At 39.5% G+C, this 27390-nt stretch overlaps 2 protein-coding genes across 4 annotated transcripts; both read left to right on the top strand.

The window, feature by feature from the left end:
• Positions 1–624: 624 nt before the first annotated feature.
• Positions 625–5758, top strand: LOC130546898 (tripartite motif-containing protein 16-like). Its single transcript, XM_057322428.1, has 6 exons — positions 625–1402; positions 1573–1668; positions 2068–2301; positions 2479–2638; positions 2967–3023; positions 4043–5758. Exons 1-6 carry the CDS (start codon positions 806–808, stop codon positions 4573–4575), a joined length of 1677 nt encoding a protein of 558 aa, XP_057178411.1. The 5' UTR covers positions 625–805; the 3' UTR covers positions 4576–5758.
• A 4492-nt stretch (positions 5759–10250) lies between these two features.
• Positions 10251–26670, top strand: cdk13 (cyclin dependent kinase 13). 3 transcript variants are annotated; one of them, XM_057322591.1, is made up of 14 exons: positions 10251–11814; positions 15355–15912; positions 16051–16224; positions 18427–18566; positions 18723–18893; positions 18978–19167; positions 19262–19318; positions 19413–19514; positions 19600–19677; positions 19790–19906; positions 22770–22901; positions 23541–23737; positions 24610–25131; positions 25219–26670. In XM_057322591.1, the coding sequence occupies exons 1-14, from the start codon at positions 10763–10765 to the stop codon at positions 25818–25820; spliced, it is 4092 nt and encodes a 1363-aa protein (XP_057178574.1). In that variant the 5' UTR covers positions 10251–10762; the 3' UTR covers positions 25821–26670. The 3 variants fall into 3 exon arrangements, with proteins under 3 accessions (XP_057178574.1, XP_057178575.1, XP_057178573.1); XM_057322592.1 differs by having other exon boundaries at positions 16048–16224; positions 23541–23707; XM_057322590.1 differs by having other exon boundaries at positions 16048–16224.
• Positions 26671–27390: the final 720 nt, after the last annotated feature.

The following is a 27390-nucleotide window of genomic DNA, read 5'->3' as shown; positions in this document are numbered from 1 at the left end:
TTCTCAGCTCTGGCCCGCCGCGAGATCCATTTTCCGGCTGAGTTTAGCCCCAACTCTGAAAAAACAACTGAAGAAGCTAATTAGCGTCTTCAGGAACAGACGCATTCGATTATTGCAGGTCTACGCAGATTGAGGCGTGTACTTTACATAAAGTTGAACGCATCTATCCTAAAGACGCTGATTAGCTTGTTCGGGTGCTTGGAGCTATGGATCTCGCAGGCCAGAGTTGAGAACAAGAGGTCTAAAGAGGGTATGCGCGTGTCGTCATGAGCCCGCGAGTGGTAAAACACTAGGCTTGTTTGATATGGCGCTGGAATCGTGCCACAATTCTGCGCGCAAAAAATATAATTTTGTGCACATAAAAGCCACATCGCACGCGCATCAACTAAGTTTCGTGGAGAAAATACTCGCCTCGCGAGGATAAAAGTAATTCGCGCGAACGAAAATGAATTTTGCAACAAAACAACATTCAAAACACAGAAAAGCACGTACTTACGCCATATGACCCCTTTAAAAGGCTTTTTGTACTGTACCTTATTATAATGTATTAGAGAACTGAAAAGTGGCCTTATTTAAAACGTATGACGTTTCGCGTGTTTCAAAAGCAAATCTCACTCCAAGACTGTAGGTGGCGCGACTTCGTTTAAGGACGCAAGCTTCGCCCTTCCGTTCTGTTTGTGGCTTCGGTTGTTTTGCTCATGTCTCGTGATTACTAAACCAGGAAACTACTTCAGCTGCTCTTTTCAGAAATTAGAGGTTTTCTTGCAAGCTCTTATGTCTCTCTCTGTATGTATGTAAGTGAAATATGGCAGAAGTGAATATACCTCAAGACAGGTTCATCTGTTCAGTGTGTTTGGATCTACTGAAGGATCCAGTGACCATTCCCTGTGGACACAGTTACTGTATAAGCTGTATTACAAACTACAGCTGTATTACAAACTACTGGAATCAGGATGATCAGAGGAGAAACTACAGCTGTCCTCAATGCAGACAAACCTTCACATCAAGACCTGCTTTAAACAAAAATGTGATGATTGCTGAAATGGTGGAAAAACTGAAGACGAGACTTCAAACTGTTTCTGATCAATGTTACGCTGGACCTGAAGATGTGAAGTGTGACGTCTGTACTGAGAGAAAATACAAAGCTGTCAAGTCCTGTCTGGAGTGTCTGAACTCTTACTGTCAAAATCACCTTCAACAACATGAACAATTCTTTCATGTGAACAAACACAACCTGATGGATCCTACTAGACGACTGAATGACATGATCTGCACAAAACATAGAAAACATCTTGAAATCTACTGTCGCACTGACCAGGAGTGCATTTGTTATCTGTGTACGATGGATGAACATAAAAATCATGACACTGTAACAGCTGTAGCAGAAAGAACTGAGAAACTGGTATGAACCCAAACCAGACACCTGTATGCTAATGCTAACTGTGATGCTAAAACATGATCACATATCATTATAATGAAGTTAGATGTGTTTAGCAAGTGGTTGAAATGTAATAAATTCTCTGCGTGTAGTTTCATGTCATATGGAGTTTTACAGTGTTTGGTTTGTCACAGAGAGTTTTGGGAGAGACACAGAGAAACTTCAAGCAGAGAATCCAGGAGAGAGAGAAGAAGCTTCAGGAGCTCAGAGACGCCGTGAACTCTTACAAGGTGAGTTTTGAGAAGATCAACAACTGCTGACAGATCAAAAAGTTGTTTGTGACTCTAATGTGACTCCTCCTGTGCTGAAGAGCTTTGTTATCTCGCTTGTTTTCTGGATTCCTTTAAAATAGATACTGAAGACTTTTAGTTTAAAGATGGCATGCCATAAAGATCACATCGATCTCTCCTTTTTGCATGTACATCAATTCTGTGTCGGCCTGAACTCATTTCTGTATCGTAAACAGACTGCAATGCTTAAAAATGATTGCTATTTACCTGTTTGTGACTGTAAAGGTGTTTTGGAGCACTTGTATTCTATAAAGCATTATAAAAGTACAGATGAATTCACTTTATTTCCTCTGAAGTTCACTGTGCAGTAAGATGTGATTGTAATGTGTGTTTTTCCAGCGCTCTGCACAGACAGCAGTGGAGGACAGTGAGAGAATCTTTACTGAACTGATCCGCTCCATTGAGAGAAGCCGCTCTGAGGTGACACAACTGATCAGAGATCAGGAAAAGACTGCAGTGAGTCCAGCTGAAGGAGTCTTGAAGCGTCTGGAGCAGGAGATCGATGATCTGAGGAGGAGAGACACTGAACTCGAGCAGCTTTTACACACAGACAATCACATTCATTTCCTGAAGGTAACACAACAACGAAATACACGACAGGTGCAGAAGTCCTCTGCAAATTATTCAGATATCATAAGTGCTTCAATAAATCAGTTAATGTCCGGTTGTAATGCAGAATAGTGGAGAAAGTTTGGAGATAATGAAACTCTTTACATCTTTACTTCATATTTTCTGTCTTTTCATCTACAGAGTTTTAAGTGTCTGTCTGCACCTCCTGAATCTACAGTTTCACACGACATTACTGTCAGTTCTCTCGTCTCTTTTGATGATGTGAGAAAATCTGTCTGTCAGCTGAAAGAAAAACTGGAGGATTTCTGTAGAGAGGAGATAGAAAAGATATCTGGTGGAGGTAAAGTAGCAGATATTTATTTACTCTCAAAATTAAATTCTGAATTGTTTTTGTAGAAGCAATATCCCACAAGCGACAGTGCTGTTAGACATTATATCATTGTTTCAGTCATGTTCTGAAAAGTGATTGTGTGGTTTTTGGCTTGCAAAAATGTTGAGAGTATTCATGAAGGTCAAAGCTTCTGTGACTTTGATGACTTAATTCTTGATTTGTGAACAACAGTGCTGTTGTTACTGTCAGAGCAGTAGTGTGGGCTGTGGTGTGTGTTTGTGTTGTTTTTTATACTTGTGATATGGAAATTGTACTAATAATGTTTGTTTGTCTTTAGTTTCATATATCACATTTTTTTCTGATGAGCCCAACAACAGAGAGGAGTTCTTGCAATGTAAGACACTTTGAACAATTTTAAGTAAGGGATAATGTACAGGCAGCCGGTTGTTCTCGCAGAAATAAGTCCCGACAGTGTGATCAGCACCCGACTCGAAGCGGAGGGTCTTGTATCACACTGAAGGGGCTTATTTCGTGATAACAGCCGGCTGCTTGTACATTCTCCCGCTTAATTACACAAGGGGAAAAAGCTGGACATAAAATGTGAATTTGAAATATTTTATTAGCTCATTTTTACCGAATGCAGACCTTCCGCGAGGAAAAGCCATTTAGTTTCGGTTTTAAAGTAAGAAACGACGTTCAAACGTCACGAACAGGCAGATTGGTTTGATCATTTGTAAATATAATGTCATATATGTTATTAAAAGACATATTTATAATTAATTTTTGTGTAATATTAAACTGCCCCTCTCAAAATGATTTGCAACATCCGGGTTACAAGCTGTTATTAGTTTTGAGCGGTTGTTATTTGAAAATAACAACCCTTGGAATGTCGCGACTGGCCAATCAGAATCAAGCATTCAAATGAGCCGTGTAATAAATAGCTATAAAATATTTATATTTATTTTAATCCACTTTTAGGTCACACCTCTGTAACTCAATCATTGATAAAGAGGCAAATTAATTGACTAAAATAAGCACTAAGAAGTAAATACATCTGACTGAACCACTGTACAACATATTTTGCATAAAAGTGCATTAACACTAGCAGTTATTTTAAGTGTGTCGTCCCTGATCTGCACTTTGGAAATTAACTGTTTTTGGGGTGTCGACACCATGACATTAAAACACAAAACAATCTGTTCAACTATTTACTAAATTAAACACTGTTTAGTTTTAACGTTAAACTTAAGCTGTTCAGTCTTGTTCAAATGAGGACATATATTAAATGCCAAGACCTAATAGTAACTGGAGAAACAAGCAAACAAAATAAAACAGAACTATGTACAATTCATGAAATTCTGCTATTATGACATTTGTTTGTGCAGAAGCACTTATGTGTTTTATCTTCATCAGATTTCAGGCAGTTCACACTGGATTTAAACACAGTGAATAAATACATCCGTCTGTCTGATGGAAAAACAGCAGCTACATACACTGATCCAACAGTCCAGCAGTATCCTGATCATCCAGACAGATTTGAAAGGTGGCGGCAGGTGTTGTGTAGTGAGAGTGTGTGTGGACGCTGTTACTGGGAGGTCGAGTGGAATGGTAGGGTGGATATATCAGTGTCATATAAGAGCATCAGCAGGAAGGGAGGCGGTGATAATTGTGTGTTTGGATTTAATGATCAGTCCTGGTTATTGTACTGCACTGAATTCAAATGCTCATTCTGGCACAAAAACAAACGCACTGATCTCCCTGTAGTGTCCTTCTCCTGTAGAATAGGAGTGTATGTGGATCACAGAGCAGGAATTTTGTCTTTCTACAGCGTCTCTGACACAATCACCCTCATCCACAGAGTCCAAACCACATTCACTCAACCTCTCTATCCTGGTTTTACTATTAATAAAGGATCCACAGTAAAAGTGTATCGTCTCACAAAATAAATCGCAAAGATTCTACAAGTAAAACTTAAATTCAAAGTCAAAAGAGTGATTAGACTTGTATGCTGCGACATCCAAACATAAAGAATTAAAGTGTACTAATAAATAAGAGTAATTAAATGTCTCAATACAACTTGGATTTCTGTAAAAAATCTGTGTTTTTCCTTAAGTACAGTGCTCATAAGAGTAAAGTGAGTGTAGAAACAGACTTCGACCAACAGAGGGCAGCAGTAAATAATAAATAAAGCAGCATTAGACAAGTAGATTCTTAAAAATAAGTTTTTCAGTGCAATATAGTGTCTTGTAAAGTTCTTGGGCACAATGTCCTCAAAGAGCTTCTGGATCTAATCAAATCTAGTTCTAAAGAAGAGAAAGACGACAAAAACCCCAAGCACATGGAGTCATTTGTTTTCTTGAGTTAAAGACTTTGTAAATTGTTTGTTTTTCTTGAGCTAAATAAATTCAGTATTCTACTGTACCTTGATCTTATAGTTTAGTTTGTAATGATCAATTGGCGTTACTTGACATTTTTATGATCCATTTGTTTGTCTTGTTGATTCATCCAGCAACAACTGAAATACGTCATGATTTTCATGAGGGTAATGTACATTTGGATTGTGAAAATGCATGATGTATTTTGAATTTTAAATAAAATTGTGTGTAAAATCTTTCTTCAATTGAACAAATGAATGTATTTTTTATTTAACTTTTTTATTCAAGAACTACAACTTTGGGATAAAGTAATACATTTGCCTGTAATAAAATTAATTTTTTTCAGGGTTCGTACAGGTGCTGGAAATCCTGAAAAATGATTGATTTTTAATGTGGTGTTTTCAAGGTATAAAAATGCTTGGATTTGGGATAAAGGACTTGAAACTGCTTGAAAATAGTATGTGACAATATAGTTCACTTTTTAGATAAAATAACTGAAAGTGTTTAACTGAAATAGAATAAAAATCTACTTAATTACTCACCCATCGTGCATCAGAAGTGGACTTTGAACTTGAGCTGGTGCATGCAAAATGTACGTGTCTGATGAGTGATACCTGTGAATTGTAGACTTTTCGTCCAGTGCGCACTAATGTTTTGAAGTCATAATAATGAACTGTTTGTAAAGAAAATCTCGAGTTCCAAATGATAGGCTATACATTTTTTAAACCAGATTCACGCATTAAAAGCTGTTTTCTCTTTATGGTGTGTGCGTCCCTGTTCTCTAATGTGTCATGGGTGTGTTTGGGCCATAAAGTTCAGTAAACCATCTCCCATTCCCTTTAAGAGCCAATCGCGCTTGCGCCATATCGGATTCTATTTACATGGCGGAATTTGCAAGAGCAACTGAACGCTTCGAGAGGAAACGCGTCTGATCGTGGGTGAGGTCTGCGTGAGCAGATCATCTACAGGACAAGTGATTTTGTATCCTGTGTACACAATACTCTTTTACATTGTAATCCATTTATTTGTAATAATTGGCATTATTGTGTGCTGCTGTGCCTGCGCGTCCCTCTGTGTGTAAATGAGCAGAATGTACGCGCGCCGTGCACCCGCCTTTTGGCCCATATTATTATCGCGCTCTTTAAATAACTAAAAAAATAACGCGCCGTTGACTTTAGACCAGGTTTCAGTTGGTCAGTAGCGCAGTCAGTTGGCTCAAAATAGCAACGCGCCAACAATGCACCTGAACACACCTCGTTTTCAGACCAGTTTTCGCGCATGACTTGAAAATGATAACTGCGTTGGACTGAAACTAGCACAAAACTCTTGTGTCCCAAGCTCTTGCATATGCAATTTTTTGGGAAGCATGTAAAATGTAGACCTATTTAATTTTCCAGACAGTCAACAATTTAAGTTGGGAGCAGGGCCGGCTCCAGGGGTGGGCTGAGCCCACCTAAACTCTGTCTTGCCCCACCCAATGAGAATAAAAAACGAACACCAAAAATTGCAGTATTTTCTATTGGTTGAAAGCAACGTCACTCTTCACTCACAGAGCGGCTTAAGTTTGTAACAGAGATGCTGGTGGAAGCAAAATAATGTGCAAAGGAATTTTAGGCGCACTGCACGCTTGCTTTGAGAATATGCATGCAGCATGTAATAAATTGTGCAGTAAAATCAGATTCATTTATTATAACGGGAGTTTTTGCGGTCTTATTTTGTGAAGGAGAAGCGAGCGGTAACATTAACAAACAGCTATTATTTGCTTGCAATATTTAGGCTAGATTTTAACTTATCGACCGTCAGGAATGACTGAAAGATCCAGCTTTACAAATAAATCTGTCTCCCTCCATCTCAAACACCCCAATTCATAGTGAAGGTGGTAGCGAAACACTGAGCAAAAGAGTTTAGTTTAGGCGCGCTGCGCGCTCACGGACCGCAGATATGATGTAAAGTTGTGCAGTGTAATCAGATTCATTCATTAAAACGGGAGGTTTTTTTTGCGAAATTTAACAGAAGTCAGTGATCGTTCAGTGATGGGAATGTCCTTTGCCCGCTTTCTTTATAGGCTTCTATTTATTTTACATAACCGCTTTATGCGTAAAACATCAATAAATCAAACGCACACAATTACTATATAAAGGGCAATAATCAACAATAATTATTTTTGTTTTAATCTTGCAGTCTTCTGTAATGAATGTCTGTTGTATATATTTATAACATCATAAATCATTTAAATCATGCATGGAAGTCATATATTGCAGTGTTTGTTAAAAGTCACCCAACAGCAATATCAAAGACTGAGAGCTTGATAATAAACTCATTTTAAAAAAGCAGGGTTATTTCATGAATCATCATGAACTTTTTCTAATACATGTAGGCCTACAAACATTAGTTTTGTGTTGTTTAAAACTAAATGTGAACTTGTTTTGTTTTTTGCGATATTTCAGTTTTCTCCAGTTCTTTTTCGACAAATAAAAACAACATTTGTATATGACATTTGAGGGAAATGTTGTCAGACGTTCACAGAAATAAACAAAAAACGATCATTTTTCCAAAACACATTCTTATCTTATCAGAAAAAAAATGTTTAAATGGTTTCTTAATTTCTTTCTGGTTGGGGTATATGCCCACCCAGGATACCTGCTAGACCACCCTTCTGCACTTATTGTGATTAAGTATTTATAATGGAAAAGCATGAAAACACACATTGAAAGAACTCGAAAAGTGCTGGAATCTGACTTTGTAAAAGGTGTATGGACCCTGTTTTTTGTAATTAATTCAAATGTAAACATACATTGATCTCATGGGCTAAATTAAATAATATTTCTATTTGGTGTTGATGTTAATATTCTAATTCATATTAAATAAAAGGTAGAGGTCTGAACTTAATAATTATTATAATTTGAGAAAAATTAATAAAATGAGCCGTATTTTTTTGAACAGTGTACTATCTATGCTGTGAATTTGGGTAAAACAATAAAACAAAAAGAGAGAATCACTTACTCAACACAATCATTCTCTACTGAAGAACTTTCATAGCTTTAATTACAGTAAAAAAATGACGTTTTAGTTTTACATTTCATCACCTTAGAAGTATAAGGTTCTATCTGACATTTTTGTCAAAAAGTTTTGTACATTTTGAGACTTTTTTTAAAAACAAAAAGGTTAACTAACTTGATTTGTTCATCAGCACATTGTGTTCATCATTGCACACAAGAGAAACACTCAGCATCAGTTTTCTTTAATACCTATTTTTGATCTTTTACTTTTTTTCATTCTTAAAATATATTAATATTAAGCTTTAAAGGTCAAAGAGTTAACAATTTAATTGATTACAACAATAAGCATTATGGGACGGTTTCTCAGAAAGGGATTAAGACTAGTTCTAGACTAAAATAAATGTTAGAGCTGTCCAAACTAAAAACAACTTGCACTGACAAATCTTAAAATACATTAGTGCTATTGTGTTGTCTCAAAGTGCACACAAGTAATGTTTTTTGTAAGGCAAACAATACTTAAATGTCATAATTTACATTGGGTCTAGTCCTGCCTTAAACTAATCCCTGTCTGGGAAATGGCCCCTATAGCATGTTAATTCAGTCACACATAATACAAACACAAACACATTATAAGTAAACTGTTTGTTTTCCCTGAATATTATTGCTTTATTTAATGTTTTGCAAGATAGAACCTTATAAGCAGAAAGTGAATTTTCAGAATCAAAAGGTTAATATCTGCACTTGTTTGACCTGTTCCAAAAACGCCCATTTAATTTTGATATTGTACATATAGAACACATTTAGGGTCTCTGTCTTTTTCAACTAGAGACTATCATTAAAGACATCATTTTTTGCTATATGAAATGTAAAAACTTTGAAGCTCAATATCTCAGAACTGCTCAAAATTCAGATAGAACCTTATAATTCCAAGGTGACAATTTGATTTCTGTATTCACTTCTGGTGTCCAGCAGCGCTGTTGATATTATGAAATATATTATTATCATAAAATACAGTTAATCATGTCATGATGTTATATTTTGGTCATAACACTCACCTCTTTTTGTCAACAAAAATTCAAAAATCAATAATTAATCTGAATTTAAGGTACCCACTAATTATTCTCAAAAATACTTTAATTCAATAGTCTAAATCAGTGCAATTTAGCGTACTCTCGTTTACCATGTTCATTCATATCTTTGCAACAATTTATCAATACTGAAGCACAACATTTTTTTATAATAAGGTACCATGCCCCTGGACCCCCCTACAGGAGGATCACCCCTCAAAGTCTCCATTCATGCTCATTTCATTGTCACATCTTTGAGGCAGGTGTAGAGGAGTGCAGTTTAGTATAACACAGTTGACAATAATTAATACACCTAACACAATTACAATATAGAAAGTATAGACAGGGGTACAAAATACACAGGTTACACAATATAAACAATATTGGATGTTGTATACAATATAGACAATATGGATGGGGTAAAATATACACTGAACTTAAACACGAAGACCTGTAAAACAAGCAGTAATCTCACAGAAGTATTTTTACATGTCAGAGGTCTTAATAATTAATATTATTTATTTATTTAGTTTTGTGGGTGTTATTTACTGTTTTATAAAACACATAAACATCTTGAATCTGACTCCAGAGTCAACCTTGTGTCTTGCTTCTTTCCAACATATAAATATTTGATTAAAATCTCGTGACTACAAATATAATATGATTGCATATTTATTCTACGTGTAAAAGCGCTAATTAATACTAATGAATAGCCCAGCGTGCAATTCTTATCAGTCGAACTGAACTGCAAGATGAAACCTTTACATTTACTTACCGTTTCATTACCTATACCGTTGGTGTCAGTTATTTCAGTCATCCAATAGGTGGCGCTGTCACACAAAAAATAGGCTCCCAAACATGCGATCCTAGGACTGTGGCCCTGAAACTGCAGCCTCCGGTATTGCAGGGTTACTGTAATCAGAAGGCCTCAAAGAGCAAAGGCCTACAGGCTGTAGCATTTGGTTTCTCGTGCGTGATTCGCTACTTTTCTTTAACGTATTGAATTATTAGAGTTTGTTTACAATCAAAGCATGGTCATTTATTCAGTGTTTTTCCCATTTAGATTAAATGTATTTAATAAATTAAGTGACTTCATGTCTTGAGGCTAAATTGGATGTGTACGTTTCTATATTTTGTGGAATCTGCTGAAGTAAACAGCACACTAGCATAGCCTGCGTGCTACTTCCTTGTTAGTAAATCGGTGTGTGAGGGCGTCAAGAAGTTTCAGACACGCATAAGTATGTGTGGACTAATCACTCATTTTCGACGAGATTTTCTTTCGGGAAACCTTTTCAGACGCTGAAAACAAGTCGTTTTTAACTCAACGGGGACGGCGGTATCGGAGCCATGGAAGGTTCTTTAAAGGCTGTTTAGTGGATGATTTTCTAAGTTAGCACAGGTTGGCTAACAAAATCTTTTCATCATATGCGCGGAACTGGATTATATGAGCCGGCATCGCCGAGCCTTTTATTGGCATTTGTGAGCCCTTTTAAGGATTTCTTTTGACAGATGTTCGACAGGATGGTTAACTGCGATGGATTCGTTGTGGTGTGAATGGAAACGGTCGGTGTGTTAAAGAAGATAGCGGTGCTATTTGAGCTAGCTGTAGCTAAAAGTGGGTTTCAAATGTTTTGCTTTGTTTGCCGGGGACTGAAATACACGCATTTCAGACTGATTCAAGTGGAAGATTAGATGCCTAACCCGGAGATTATTTCCCGTGAAGGCCGGGGGAGAAGCCCAACGGCACAACGAAGTCAACGAGAGGAGAGACGGAGTACGACCAGGAGCCACCGGGAGAGACATCGCGAGAAGGGGCGATCATCGTCGTCGTCCTCGCGGAGGAAGAAACACAAACATGCTCGCGAGAGACAGCTACAACAACAGCCGTGGCAACAGCAAGAGGTAGTTTATGATGGGGATGTGCGGACTTTGGTGGAGTATGATGACGTGAGCTCGCAGTCTGAGCGCTTTTCCGGGAGCCCGTCGCCCAGAACCGACACGCTCTCCGTGGACCGGCTGAGCGAAGCCGAGTTTCAGGACTCCAGCATCGGTGGAGCCACCACGCCGGATAGGAAAAGTAGAAGAGACCACAATTCCACTCATGCGAGGAGAGAAGAAAGCGGGGGACCGTCGGAGAAAAGCAGACATGAGAGGGAGATGAAGAGGAAGGAGCGATCAAGAGAGCGGGACGCGGCGATCAAATCCCGCAGCAGCCTGAGAAATCACGACAGCAACGGGAGGAAGCCTTCATCGGCGACGTCCGACAAAAAGGAGTCCAAGCGACACAAAAACAAATCGAAAGCGGAGAAAGACCCTCCTTCTGCGTATAGGGAAACTCCACAAGCATACAGGGACGATCGGGAAGAACTCAGGGCCTACAGGAGAAGTAGTCCAAGCCTCACAGCGACGGATAGTCCTTACGGGACATCATATCCCTATGGATACCAGTCCCCTAATACAAACTACCCGTTTATATCCAGGAGGAGCCCCAAGAGACTTTCTCCTAACACGACTTACCACGGTCGCGATTCGGAATTGTACGGTGCCTATGTTTCAAAGTCACCGAGTTCGTACTCGAGCAGTAAGCGGAAACGGTCCCCGTCCAGCCCGTACTGGCGCAAGTCACCGAGCTACGGCCGACACAGTCCCTACGAGCAGGGCGAGTTTACCTCCAGCCCGTACGGCCAGCGCAGACGCTCCAGGAGCCCATACAGAAAGTCTACGAGCCCCAGTCCGGACGTCAGGTAAGAAGTCAATAATGTTTTGTTTTTTCAAACTTGAGCTTGTGGGGCAGGTTGCTTTGGTCATTTTTGTTTTCTAGGACCTCTGTACCTGTTTGTATTTGTCTGCGAGGCTAAAAGTAGTTTTTGAATAAATAAAATAATTATTACAGTTACAGTTTATATTTATACAAAACTTACTGGACACACCACGTATCCAAAACCAAGTAAAAAAAGACAAAATGTTCTGAAAACGTTTCATACTGTTGCAGTACAACATTGTTGTATTAGTGGTTTTACTGTTCTGTAGCATTATTAGTGACATTTTAATGATAACTACGATAATATTTTTTTGTTACGAGTATTGTGGTAGAGAGGTTGCTTTTTGCTAGAATATGAAAATGCGTTTTATTAAAAAAAAATGTATTATTCGGTTTTATTAGTGGAAGTTGCACGTCTTAGGCCTTGGTGACCACACAGCTAAAAAATATAGCCTAAACGTGTCATTCCTGTATCTGCAAATCGATGGATAGGAACATCAATGGATAGAAAACTATATCAATAAACAGAAAACTATATCAATAAACATTCGTAGTACATCCGTTTGTGCTGTTATTTTGTAACTGGCAGTGGAGGGCAGTCTGTCACGTTGCTCGTGTCGTTTTGTGGTTTAGGGACTGTATATATTGACCTGTTTTTCAGTTCGCAAACTGTCAGAAAGTGTTGTGACAGGATTGTAAAATGCATTTTTGATTTGTTTTACATTTACCCACACACTGCTGTGCTGACGCCATTCAAGTTCTATCAGAAATGACCAACACACGTGACGCCAATTGGTTGGGCTCACGTGCGTCAGACTTTGTAGCAGGAGGTTGAGCAACAAACTGGATGTTAAAACTTCCAACTTTGCATGTTAGCGACTATCCCTGCTGAACAGTGAAAACAGATAGCGGCTTTCCTCCTAATTGAAAGTAATTATTCAAATGTAAAGTTTTATTGACCTTTTCCTCCAGGGCAAGCATGTATGCGTTTTATAGAATACTGTATTAGTTGTTAATGTTATACAAGTCGTATTATTGTTTGTATTAATAAACCAGATAAACATCTCGTATTCAAATTAGCTTTATGTGAATAAATATGCAAAGTTTCTCATTCATTGAGTATGACATTGAGCTCAATCCACATTGCTATTAGAGGATTAAAGGAAAAGTAAACCTCAAAATCAAAATTGTTATTTTTTACTCACCCACATGACCTCCTGGAATCTTCGGAACACAAATGAAGATATTTTAGGGGCATCCAAGAGATTTCAAGGCTTCCTCATAGACCTCATGGTTATAGTTGTTGTCAAGGTTCAGAAAAGTACTGTGTTTTGAATGTGAATTCTCATCTTATGTGACAAACAGTATATCGTTGGAAAGGTCTAAGTCTCTAAAAAATATATTTCATCACCGTTTTATAGAATAATGTATGTAGAAAGAGTAATTGTTTCTTTTTTAAAAAGAGCGTGCTTAAAAATGTTTTTCACAGTATAGTTTCATATAGGGCTGAAAGGATTCCTCGAGTAACTCGAGTTATTCGAATACAAAAAATATATTTTATCAATAAATCTAATTTTTAAAATAATTTTTGTTGCCTCGAAGCCTCATTTAATCCATTTAACTGCAGTACACACGGAGCACTGCGTTTCCCCACAGACCGTTATTACTGACGCACAGCCCGCTAAACTCTGTTCATGTTACAGGGCTCTCAAGTCTCACGCATTCAACGTGAGACACACGCATTTTAGTCTGTTCACACGCTCACACGTATGTCTCATGCTGATAAATAAGTGATAGCTTATTGAAATGGTGAACTGCTATTTTACTTAGTTTTAGTCTATTTTGCGAGAGAAACTTGTTTTCCGGCTGCATCGAGTCCATCAAACTAGTGGAGGTCTAGTGGAGTGAACTAGACTTGTGGATGCCGAATCCTGTTATTTACACTCATCTGTCTGTTCTGCGTGTCTGAGTGAATGAACTGCACAGTTTAACGTGCTACACGAGTGATGCTCATGAATTTGTCACGAATACCCGATTAATCGTTGTAAAAATCAGTAGAATACTCGATTACTAAAATAATCGATAGCTGCAGCCCTAGTTTCATACTAATTTGTTGTTTTTCAGATTCCCTAAATACTTCCTCTTCACTTTACAAAGCTTGCATATTGCATACGCCTTGTCAAGCTCCTTCTCACCATAGAGTTGATCAAATCCGAAGTATTTCCGTACAAGACTTGCCCTCACTTAAAATGGGACGGGATGTATTTCTTTTACCTCCGCCTTTGCTGTTGCTGAGCTTGAGATGTGCGGTCTCTCACCGCTCTCACGTTTGAGTTCCACCTTTTTTTCCCCCGACAACATCTGTTATATTAACTAGAAAATAGATTTGTGAAATCTGTGAATCGATAAGAATCGCTAGAGGACTGAATCGCTAGAGGACTGAACCTACAATTTAGATTTTGTGGTGAACTTTTCCTTTAAACTACCGAATGGTGTTCAAAAAGGAAGTAAAGTACAATGCTATAGCGAATAAAGGCAGCTAGTTTTCCTTCTGCTGCTTGTTGACCGTTATTACTGATAATGAGGCGAACTTGACTGTTTGGACTCATTTGTGAAAATTTAACAAAGTGTTGAAACTTCTGTAGCAATCAGACAATGAGTTAATTTGTATTACTTTTAGAAATTGAGGTCCTCCAGATCGATTTATAATACACTGTAACGTGGTAAAATCTTTGATAGTGACGGCCGAAATAAAAGCTTTATAAATCATTTATTTACAATGTTTTTGTCATTTTGGTCACTACTAAAGAGTATTCAACTCATGTACCATATTCCTTTGTAGCAAACAGAGCGAAAAATGATCAAGATGAACAATTTACACACACTAACTTGTCACACAAATTTTATTATTGATTGAATAGTTAGTTTAAAATGTCCTAAGACAAATTGTTACCTTGGAATTATAAGGTTCTTTGTGGCATTTTTGTCAAAATTGTGTGATGTACATATTCTTATTCTGTGATGTTTTTTCTTTATTGTGCACATTTTTGGAACATTTTGTTTAGAAAAAAACTTATGAAAAAGCTCAATATGCTCAGAATTCTTAATTAGTTTTTTTTTTTAAGATTTAATCTTGGGAAATTTTTGATTTTCTATGTAATATCAGACTGAAAGACCATATTTGCTTATTATTGGTTTAATTTTTATATATTATTTGAAAGGACTAGTTCACTTTCAGAATGAAAATTCTGTCATCATTTACTCACCCTCTTGACATTTCAAACCTGTATGACTTTCTTCCACAGAACACAAAAGAAGATATTTTGAAGAATGTTGTTAACAGCCATCTAAATAGTTATCTTCTATTGTGTTCTGTGAAAGAAAGAAAGACTTTTTATATCTTTTAAGTTTAAATCTCTAAGTTGGCCATGAAAAAGCCTTGGTGCAGCTATAACAGTAAAAGATAAAAAACATCCTATGGACTGTTTTAATGATGATTGTTATTGGCATCTGTCTGTCTCAGGCGGGCGGTAAAATCACGCAGCCGAAGCCCGTACCAGTCTTCACGTCATTCTCGCTCGCGGAGCCGCCACCGCCACTCGCGTTCCCGCAGCCGGCCGTCCAGTCTGTCCCCCAGCTCTCTGACCCTCAAGAGCAGCCTGGCCGCCGAGCTCAGCAAGCAGAAGAAAGTTAAAGCTGCCGAGGCCGCCCGTGTCAAAAACTCCAGCAACGCATCCACCCCCACCAAGGGCTCATCGTCCACCTCCTGCCCGCCCCAACCCAGCCCCGTCATCAACCACTCGGCCAAGAAGACCAGACCCCCCTCGCCGCCACCTGTTTCTGAAAAAGGCCCCAGAACTCCTGTGTCGAGTCAGCCACAATCCCCGGTGGATAGACCCGCTAAGAGAAGCTCGGAGGCTCCACAGTCCAGTAGAGAAGGCAAGGTGAAGGAAGAGAAGAAGAAAGGAGGTCAGACCATGCAGGTTAAGGAGAAAGAGAAGGCAGCGGTTTCTGCTCTCATATCCTCAGGCTCCCTTCCACCGGCACCCAATCACCTGGATCATATGGATGGAAGCAACAGGTGAGGTTCCTTGTTGTCAACTCCTGTGTGATATAATGTTCATTCTAAGATATATAATGTCAAGCAACAGCTCTGTCTTGGTCCCGTCTTGGTTATACATCTTATGTTTTTGTGTTGTTTTAACCTCTAAATTAGTAGCCTGAAGGACTCAACTCCCTCAGGGAAGAAGAAACCAGAGAGGAAACCCCGTCACCTTCTCACTGACCTGCCTTTTCCACCAGAGCTCCCGGGCATCACGCCGGGCATCACGCCGGGTTCACCCCACAGTCCGCCGGATGAGAAGAAGCCCCTTACTCAACGAAAGAGACCAAAGTATGTTGTTAAACAATACAACACCTTAAGTCCCGTTCAGATTGCCCGCAAATATTCGGTTCTTGAAATGTCTTTCTTTTTATTTATATACAATAACTAAGCAGTTTTGCTTGTAGGTAGAAAGCACAGGCACATGTAAACAAACATCAAGTCAAGTGTACACATATTTTACAACTGTTTAAATAGTACAGCTGCAATGCAAATGCCTTTTGGTAACTAATTAACCCCCAGACCATCGTCCTGAAGTAACGATGAAAACGATCGTGGTACAGCTTTAACTCCTGGATCAATCTATTAAACTCCCCGTGCTCTTCTCTCTTAAGAATAGGGTGAACCCAATATCGTCTTTTTCTCTTCCTTTGCTCATTCAGGCAAAAAACAATAAACTCATCTTCGCTGCTGCTGGAGAAATCCATTTCTTGTTCTGCTGCTGTGAGTAGGTAAAGCAAACAGTACTAGTAGCCTGTGTTGCTACGCGCTAAGCTTTAAGCTTTTCTTCTTCTCAGCAGCTGAAGCCTGAATAGCGGTTGAGCGCCACCTAATGTTTAGGCATGAAATGTAGTCTCCATAAGCGCCATCTACCGTGCGGGTGTCAAATAGAAGAAAGCAAACATTCGTTTCATCGTTGATATGAGGTTGTATGAGGTTATGACAAAAATAGTTTATTTAGGTATGTAATATGTAGGACTTTGCTTCAAAATTATTACATATTTCATGGTTAACCTACAGTAACTATAGTGAGAAATGTTTAACCACAAATTCCATAAGTAAACTAAAGTGTGTGTGTTTTTTTTACTTTAAATGCAAAAGTTTAACTTCCTAAAAAGTATTAATGCACTGAAGTAACTTGTATATGAAATATTTCTCAGTAAAACAAATTCATAAGTGACACTTGCAATTAAAGGTCTTTAGAAAGATTTATAAAGACTGCTTGAAGGGGTCTTTAGATAAAGACACTACTGATAAACATAACAACGCAGTAGGGCTGTCACGAATAATTGTCTCATCGCGATTGTTTGACCTCATCGCAATGGTTTCAGATCATCGCAATTACTGCACATCTATATAGAAGACACTAGGGGGAGCTGTAGTGCATGTTGCATATTTTATTGTATATATTGTAACTAAAGCATGGTAATACTTGTAAAATGTACCACCACAACACAATCACTTAAAAAAAAAACTAAAGCATATACCATAAAAAAAACCTGCAGTACAATTTAATATTATTTCAGTGTGAAAACCGGCCTACCAAAATCTCATTAACATAGAAGTAAACTTTTATTGTGATCTTGCAAGTGAGAAAAAAACAGACTAGCTTTTCTATGACTGATAGCGTTTTAATGGTGGCTTCAATTCACACCTGATCAATTTACTTAATTTACAAGTATTTGGCGGTTGTATTAATGACAGATAAAAGCCTAAACCCCAAAGTATGATGACACAATTATTTCCAATGTATTTCCAAGAAAAAGAACATAGTCTTTATATTCAGAACAATATGGTCGTTTCAAAGCTGAATAGAAAATGTATGAGAATTAAAAGTCAAAGCTCTAAAACAGACAATTAATCGTCATAATCGCAATGATTTATTAGACAATTAATTGTCAGCCAAATTTCATAATCGTGACAGCCCTACAACGCAGTATTCTCAAATGTAAACAGTTTAAAATAACCTGAAAACATGAAACGCTGTGCAACTTGATGAAAAGCTCTAATAGCGCAGCTTCTCTATTAGCGTGAATACAGTGATAAGCGCCACACACTCTGATGACGTGTTTTTACCGTAATGACGGATATAAACGCGCACTCGGATTTGTCCGAGCTGAAACTGCAATCGTTAGTTTCGTTCCAAACCTGTCTAGTTAAGATGTGAAGCATAATAATTAAAACAATGTAACACAATCCTGAAAGACAATCATAAGAGCAGTTTTGTTGTCAGGCTGTATTTACTTTATATGTTGGTCTGTTGTTCGGTGTGAGATTAATTTGGGTAGAGTGAGAGTTTGTAAACGCGTCTCATGCGTGTGAGTGGGCAACTCTCTGCTTTAATCCGAGCACTTCTGTGATCATTTCACACAGAAATAATGATAGTGTGTGGTTGAAAAAACTGTTTGTGACGTCGTGACATTACTTTGCAATTTTTTGGATTCTTATTTAGAAAGCAGCATCACAAAATAAGTTTTTGTGGTTTAATTGCAGAATTTGTGGTCCACGCTTTGGAGAAATCAAGGAGACGGAGATTGACTGGGGAAAGCGCTGTGTTGATAAATTTGAAATCATCGGGATCACTGGAGAAGGTACTTACGGGCAGGTGTACAAAGCGAAGGACAAAGATACAGGTAAGATGATTTTCAAACTTCTAGAAATATGATGTTACGAATTGCAGACTTATTTCGTTTCATAGCGAATTTAATCAGTTCTCAGGACGCTTTGATGCACATCATGTATGCATCACTTCACAAAGATAAACTGTCTTTCTGGTTTTGCTTGTTCAGCTGAGTTGGTGGCCCTAAAGAAAGTTCGGTTGGACAACGAGAAAGAGGGCTTTCCCATCACAGCCATCAGGGAGATCAAGATCCTGCGGCAGCTGAACCACAAGAGCATCATCAACATGAAGGAAATAGTCACTGATAAAGAAGACGCCTTGGACTTCAAGAATGATAAAGGTGGGGCATAGAAATGACTTTTTTATTGTTGTTGGTGGTCCATTTAATTTCAATCATGTAATTGGTTGTGTTTTAATCAAATAGGGGCATTCTACCTGGTGTTTGAGTACATGGACCATGATCTGATGGGTCTCCTGGAGTCTGGTCTTGTCCACTTCAATGAGAGTCACATCAAGTCTTTCATGAGGCAGCTTTTGGAAGGACTCGAATACTGCCACAAGAAGAACTTCCTGCACCGGGACATCAAATGCTCCAACATCCTGCTTAATAACAAGTTAGTTTTCCACAAATAAAGATGTGTTGAAACAAACTTTCAGCTGTAACTTAAATGATACTGATTTATGTTTATAATTTGTGTCGACCAACAGGGGTGAGATAAAGCTGGCAGATTTAGGATTGGCTCGACTGTATAACTCTGAAGAGAGGTATGTACTCACCGTGACGATCATCCTGACACGATTCAGCAAGTTTACCAGCTGTTCGTCGTGCAAACTCTGACATGTCTTGTGCATTCTCCAGTCGGCCCTACACGAATAAGGTGATCACGCTCTGGTACCGCCCACCCGAGCTGCTGCTAGGAGAAGAGAGATACACGCCCGCCATTGACGTGTGGAGCTGCGGGTAGGAAAGCGGTTAAGAAATGCAGATCTATTAATAGTATAAACATCCCCATACGCAAGGTTCTAAACCCTTCATTGTCACACAGGTGCATTCTGGGAGAGCTTTTCACCAAGAAGCCCATCTTTCAAGCCAACCAGGAGCTAGCACAGCTGGAGCTGATAAGGTAACAATGATTATTTGGTTTTTCATGTCATGTAACATGTTTTTCCGTCTGGTTATTCCTGTTATTTAGAAGCCTGACATTCAGCTAATCTATTTTACCGTGTTCAATCCAGTCGTATCTGTGGCAGCCCTTGTCCTGCTGTGTGGCCAGATGTGATCAAACTGCCCTACTTCAACACCATGAAACCAAAGAAACAGTACCGGCGGAGGCTGAGGGAAGAGTTTGCTTTGTGAGTAATCTGAAATAAACGAAACCTGTTTAGTCTGTTTTTAATGGCTCGCAGCTTGTGACAGGTTGACGGATGATGACTCGCTACATTTACAAAGAGTCTGATAAATATAGCATGAATTCAAGTTCTCCTGTTTCTTCATGGAGCTCAGAGGTAGAAATGTTATTTCTTTTTCTCTTTTTCACTTGCTAGCTATATTAGAACGCTTTTAAAGTGCTAATGCAATGAAATGCAAACCAAAGGACGTGCATTATGTACTTGATGCTTATTAATGTAATCATTTGACATGTTGGGAAGTGTATAGCTATGCATTGCATGCAGTCTAAATTAGGGGTGTAACGATACTTCGTATTACGATATTTCGCGATGCAAAAATGTTACGATGCGCATCGTAGAGAGATATTTTACGATATGTTTAATTCTATTCGTTCAGAGGTCAAGACGCTACCTACTCTGCACCAGCGCGTCACGTGTGCTTATCTCACATATGCGGTAGAGAGAGAAGCACAAGACACAATCTGTGTCTCCAAGTGGTTTACAAAGCTTCATATTTTCCTTCACAATCGCCGTTAAAACACAGCAAACTTGAAGCGTGACTGCAGGCGAGTCACCCCGAAACTCATTTCAAAGGCAGCACAAACGTTTTTATATGCCAATGTTAGTTTATCCGCTAACGTGAGCTGCTGCATAACGTGATATGGAACATAAAGTAAGCCAAAAGAAACCAGCGCTGTTCCGATCAGAGAAGCGATTTGGTTGAATGTACTGAATGAACACGCCTTCACTGAACGAACGAGTCAGTCGAGTCAAAATGAGACTGAATGAACTGCTACATGTCGTTCATGGTCTAATATTCTCTGTTACACAACAATGCATATCCAGTAGTTACTCAACTTTTCTGAAAAATAAAGGTAATGACCTGGTTTAATTTAATTCCAAGGTAATGTAAATTATGTCGAAACAGTTAAATCTTTGTATGGAACATTTAATTACACCAATTAAATGAGTTAATCCAGATAGATTTTAGTAGACTAATATAATGTAGATTTTGTCGACTAAAAATAGACTAAAACTATGATAAATTGGGATGACTGAAACTAAATTGCATTTTAGTCAAAAGACTATGACTAAAACTAAATCAAAATGTGCTGTCAAAATTGACACTGATCTTAATTCTAATTTCAGTTAAGCCTTAAAATGTTTAAATTCTTTATTAAGTTAAAATAAGTTACTGAAACTGAAATTTTGAAAATAAATGTTATTTGAATTTCAGTTTCATTTTTGAATTTTGTTCAAAATATTGAGATGTGTATCGTATCGTGAACCCAGCATTGAGATATGTACCGAATCGTGAGCTGAGTGTATCGTTACACCCCCCTAGTCTAAATTGTATAGTCATTTAAATTAACAATAAATCCACAATAATTCACAATAATCCCAGACTCTCCGTGTTAGGCGTGACCCAAGTAAATTAAATTCCCATTAGTAATTTATAACTGGTAATACCAGTTACTGGTGGTTTTGACATGTTCTTTGAGCACGTGTCAATGTCAACACATTGACAATGACTACGTTTACATGCGCATCAAAAATGCGATTATTTCCAATAATCAGAGTAAGGCCATGTTCACACTTGACTTCTTTTTTGAAGCTGCCAGCGTGTGTTTTACATTATAATCTCATGGAGTAAACCTTGTTTTCCAAAAAAGTCACGAGCACTTTTTTAAACTCCACCGCCGGCGTCTTTTTCTTCAGCTCCGAGCGCCTTTTTAAGTTGAAAAAAGTTCAACTTTTCTGAAGAAAACGCCCTACGTCAAGCATCTTTTTTGACAGCTGACCAATGGCAAGCGAGTAGCGAGACCTGTCGTTTCCATAACAACATGCGAGGAAGGTGATTGGTCGAGCAGGATCCTTCTCTAAAAAATAAAATGGTGGCCAAATCGCTGCATTGAACATATTTTTATATGAATTACAGTTGATTTTTCACCTTTAATAACTTTCGATTGCGTTTCTAGCGAGAAATTAGTACCGTAGTTTTAAAATATGTGGTTGGTTTTTGTAAAGACGGTCTCAGTTTATAATTCAAATAGACTTCCGTTACTCTGCCTATATGAATCCTGTTTGCTGAGCTGCCTTCATGCACAAACGCTGCCAGCTTTTCTTTTTACTAAAAAAGCGCTCTTGTCAAAAAAGACGTCAAGTGTGTTCATGGCCTAAAATCATAGTAACATGTTTACATGACATGAGAACTCCTCTTTGCTCCCATTTACATTATTAGTCTGATTATTTGCTATAATACACAGCACAAGTGATGATCTCAGATACAGTAAGTGTGTGTTACTGGGTATTGTTTTAATGTTTTCGCGTCAAATGCAAAACACCGTTATGTGGATGTATTTTATGGTTATTCAGCGCATTGATTAATATAGAAATACGATGGAAAATGCCTCCGCAGCGGTGGTGTACGCTGTCATCGCGTTTGCTCTGTTTCTGTATGAAGGTAAGGCAAGCAAGTTGTGTTGACAGTAAAACTTCAGACTGTCATGTTTACCATGAATTTATGCTTAAGGCGCGTGACAGAAGCACATGCGCACCTTGATCAGATCAACATAAATGCAATTAAGGTGTTTACATGCATTCATATTGCGATTAAAACCGGCGTATGGATGTGGCACATGTTACTTAGATTATGCTTACTGCGATTATCATCTTAATCACGTTATTTAAATTGAATGATTGCGTTTACATGAGGTAAAGTGTAATTGCCAAAATCCTATTATAATCGCAATTAAAAGGGTGCATGTAAACGTACACAATGACATACCTTAAGATCAGTGTTAGTAACTGTTGGTTTGTCTTCCAGTATTCCTCTGATGGCCCTGGATTTGTTTGACCACATGTTAGCGTTGGACCCGAGCAAGCGCTGCACTGCAGAGCAAGCTCTCAACAGCGATTTCCTCAAAGATGTGGACCCAGCCAAGATGCCCCCACCTGAGTATGAGCTCTGTTTTTGTGCACTTTTCCGTAATCATTTTTCTTGTAATGTAATGCTATCTAAAACACAGATCAGTCAGTCATTTTAAAGGAGTAGTTAATCCAAATTTTCTGTCATCATTTACTTCACCCTCTTTGTCATTTCAGCCTGTATGACTTTCTTTCTTCTGTAGAACACAAAAGAAGATATTTTGAAGAATGATGGTAACTGAACAGCAGTGATACCCATTCACTTCAATTGTCTGAACACAAAACCAATGCAGTCAGTGGGTACTGCCATTTTTCGGTTACCAGCATTCTTTAAAATATCTTTTGTGTTCTGGAGAAGAAATAAAGTCATACAGGTTTGAAATGAGGGGTGAACTATCCCTTATCCCCTCATGTATAAATCTTTGTGTACATTTCCTCCTTTAAAAAATAGAGCGTGTGGTATTCATGCATTTACAATACGTTTTTATTTGATAAATCCTGATGAGCATGTAGAATTGCATACGCATTTAATTGTCAAACTAGCTTTAAATAAACCTGCAAGCTTCACACATCTTTATTTAGGCAATACATTGATGTTCAAAATAATCAGTTTAAAAGTCGAATTCAGAAATCGCTTGGTCAACGTTTCATGTTCAATATCTCTCTCTAGTCTTCCTCTGTGGCAAGACTGCCATGAACTATGGAGTAAGAAACGGCGCAGACAGAAGCAGATGCCTGAAGAACTGACCGCCCCCAAAGCCCCTCGGAAGGAGCTGGGTTTGGACGACAGCCGCAGCAACACACCGCAGGGCTTCCCTCCTGCTGGAGGACACAAAGGTCAGAGCGCTGCTGCTGCAGCCCTGTTGGGTAAGAATAGCCGCAGAAATACTCAGAGAACCTGCGTGCACTGCTAGAAACCCTACCGTTGTCAGTTATTGTGTTTAGACAATCTTTGTGCACTTACACTCTTCACAAGCTACAGCTGGTTTAAAGGGGTCATATGACACGGCTGAAACAAATATTATCATTTGTTTCAGATGTAATGCAATGTGTATTCAAGATTTAAGGTACAAAAACACAGTATTTTCCACATACTGTGCATGTTTGAATGTCCTCTTTGCCCCATCTCTGAAACGCGCAGATTTTTTACAAAGCTCATCGCTCTGAAGAGCGATGTGTGCTGTGATTGGCCAGTTAACCAGTGCGTAGTGATTGGTCGAATACTGCAAGCGTGTGACGGAAATGTAACGCCTCTTACCATATTTGGAACATCAGGTTCCAACGCAATTGTACTGACAGGTACGCCCACCTTACTTGACTATACATTTTGCCGGTCTTAGTCAAATCAAACCATGAACTGACGTAGATTTGTGGAGGTGTGGTTACATGAGGCGTTTCAGGGAGGTCTGGGTGAGCTTTCGCTTTTAGATAGAACGTGCCTAATACATGCGTGGGCAACTTATATCACACCAGACACAGAAAAACACGTATTCGTGCCATATGACCCCTTTAAGGAAAATATATGATGGTATTGTTTTTATAACGTTTCTGTGTGATGTGTGTGTAAACCTGTATTTGTCTAAGTATGCTGACTCAGAAATAGACCCTTGGACTTTAAACTCCTCGCAGTGAATTGTATATTGATTGGTTTCTGCTTTTTCTTTGCATCTGCTGCCTTGAATTGAAAGTGAATGAGTTTCCTATTAAAGCGAGAATCTCACGTGTTGTCTTTCTTGTAGACCCTAAAGCTCCCAACTCCCAACTGACACAAGAACAGCTAGCTGTACTCCTGAACCTCTTCCAGTCCAAGAGCGGCCCGGTGGGTTCAGCCCAGTTCGCCCAGACCATGGGTTCAAAGATGAACCCAGAAACGCTGCAGCAGCTTACCAAGGCTTTGCCCCCTGCCCCGTTGGAGTCCGAAAGACCCCCGGAACCACCTCCGCTACCCAAGGTCTCCAAACCCCCTCAGCCTCCTCCAGGAGGGGGAGGAGTGCCTCGCACCCCACCCATGCCAAAGCCCCCTTCGCCGCCCACCCCCCAGCAGCAGGTTAAGGGAGACGGAGAGGCCTCGGCCGCAGTCACGCAGACTGCTGTCACCATGCTTCTGGCTCAGCTTCTCAAAGTCCAACAAGGTGCGGCAGGAGACGTCATTGGGTTCGAGGGGGCAGAAGGTGCCATGTTGAATGCAGCAGGTGGGAACTCTGCACCTCCACTGCCAGCTGAGATAAAGCCGCCACCTGAGCCCAGCCCTGTATCTCCAGGTAACCTCAACCAACACATGAAACCTCATAATCATAATCTGTTTACGACACATTGTTAACCGTTTCACTGTCTTTATTTTGTTGCAGTAACTGAAGGGGGTGGCTCCAGAGTTTTAGAGTCTCTATCCATTCTACCACCTGACCAGAGACCCCCAGAACCTCCAGAACCCCCTCCCTGTGCAGATCTGGACTACCGACAGGCCCCCGAGCTCAAACCAAGTCTGCCCCCTTCCACAGCCTCAGGAGAAGCTCCCAGACCCCCAGAACCTGACTATCCACCCCCACCCAGACCCACGGAAGGACCCAAGTATGGAGCAGACTACAGCCGACCACCTCCGCCCTTTCCCCACGCAGGCTTTGCGGATAGCTACCTCGGCCACATGATGGGGGGAGGAATGCCTCCCCACCCACCTCTCGCCCCAGAGACCTTTCCTCATGGAGTTGCGGTCAGCGCAGCAGCCAGCGGAGGCAGCAGCAGCTTGGTTTTCAGTGGTGACAAGGACCATCGCTTCGAGTACAATCACAGCCTGCTGCCCGTGGGGCCTGGGCCCCTGCCACCTTCTGTACCCCCACCCCCACCTGGCCAAGCCTGGAGTTCGCCATCCCAATCAGGGGCGCCACCCCTTCCGCTCGGGTACGTTCCCCATGTGAACACAGTGGCACTGAGGGGCAGAGGACTCCCTTTTTGATTGGCGCAGATGCAGCATGTTGTTGAACTTACTAACGGCGGATGCCTCAGAAAAGGAAGACTTTAAAAGACACATGCAGATGCCCTCGAGTCAGCACTAAGTGGTCTAAAAGCTCACTTGATTTGTAATATTTCTAATAATGAGGGGTCCGAGGGCACTGAAGTAACAGCTTGGATTACAACCGGAGGTATAAGCTGTGTTGGGAGGGGAATTGTTTTATTTCCCGTTCATACCGTTTCGTAGAACTGTTTTCTTTTCCCTCCAATTGGTTTTGTAATCTTATTCTACTGCTGTCTTTTAAATTAAAATCGTACCTTTTTTGAGTGTGCATTTGCTACGCTGGGGTAAGTGTTTTTATGACCTGTACCTTAGTGTCTCCTTTAATTGGATAAGGACAGACTAGTATTACAATGTTTTGCACTACTGAATAAAGTAGGTGGAAACAAAAAAAGGTGTGAATGTGCTGTATCTGCACATGATGCAAATGACCAGTAATGTAAGTTGTTTTCCTTATTTTTGTTTTTGCGTCAGATTTTGTTTTCAATTAATTTGATGATTGTGGGCTCTGTCACAAGGTTCAGTTCAGTGGAGGGGCTCTTATAGGACTCCACAGAGACACTGGTAGCACTTGTGTGATTGGGCTCATTTGAAACGCTGGCTACTGAGCAAGCGATAGGACCTAAGCTGTGTTTTCTCACCGGTTCCCCACCAGCTGTTGTCTATAGCCATTGTAAAATTGAGAGTAAAGAGACATTTAATCGATTTCAAGGAGATAAGCAACAATGTCTTTTTTTGTAATAAGATTTTGTTCCCCATTTGGCAATTGTTTATTAAAGAAATGCCAACAATGTAACTTGTTTTGGTATTTTTTATTATGCACAACATTATGTACACACATCTTTGGCTCCATTATCATAAATATATATTGAAATTAATTTCTATCATCAACACCGCACTTTGTAGGTGAGTGTTTGATTTGTAATTCATTTCAAAACTATAAAGAAGCCATTAACTAAACAAACAACGTTAGCACTTGAAACGTTGTTTCATGAACATGAAAAATAAAATCACTTAAATGAATATTACTTCATGGGATATTTAAAAATCAGTGTAGTTTCAGAGCAAACCTTATATAAAACGGCTAAACAGTTAATTGTATTCAATGGTGAACAGTATTGACAGATCGAACTTTTATTGTGTGCTATCTTGCGTCCTAAAATGGGCGGGCCTTAGGCCCGATTCACATTTCGCGTTTTCTCTTCAGTGACCCGCTGTGCGCGCGCGGCACTCCGAAGAGTTGAACTATTTCCATCTCGATGCGGCGCCGACGCGCCTAGAAAAATGTGCGCACCGCATAGCGCCGCGACCGCGTCGCGCCCTACTTGCGAGCGCCTGCCGCGCGTCTACATTTAAAATAACGAATATGCACGCGGAAAAGACGCGAAATGTGAATCGGGCCTTAAGTGTGGTGGACGTTTTCTTTGCGTTTTTTATTTTCTTTACACAGTATACAAAAACAATGTACATTATGCAGAATATATCTAACAGTATATATTCAATAACATGTACA

Source organism: Triplophysa rosa, linkage group LG23, assembly GCF_024868665.1.
Source record: "Triplophysa rosa linkage group LG23, Trosa_1v2, whole genome shotgun sequence".
NCBI lineage: Eukaryota > Metazoa > Chordata > Actinopteri > Cypriniformes > Nemacheilidae > Triplophysa > Triplophysa rosa.
This window is presented reverse-complemented; position numbering and strand designations above follow the sequence as displayed.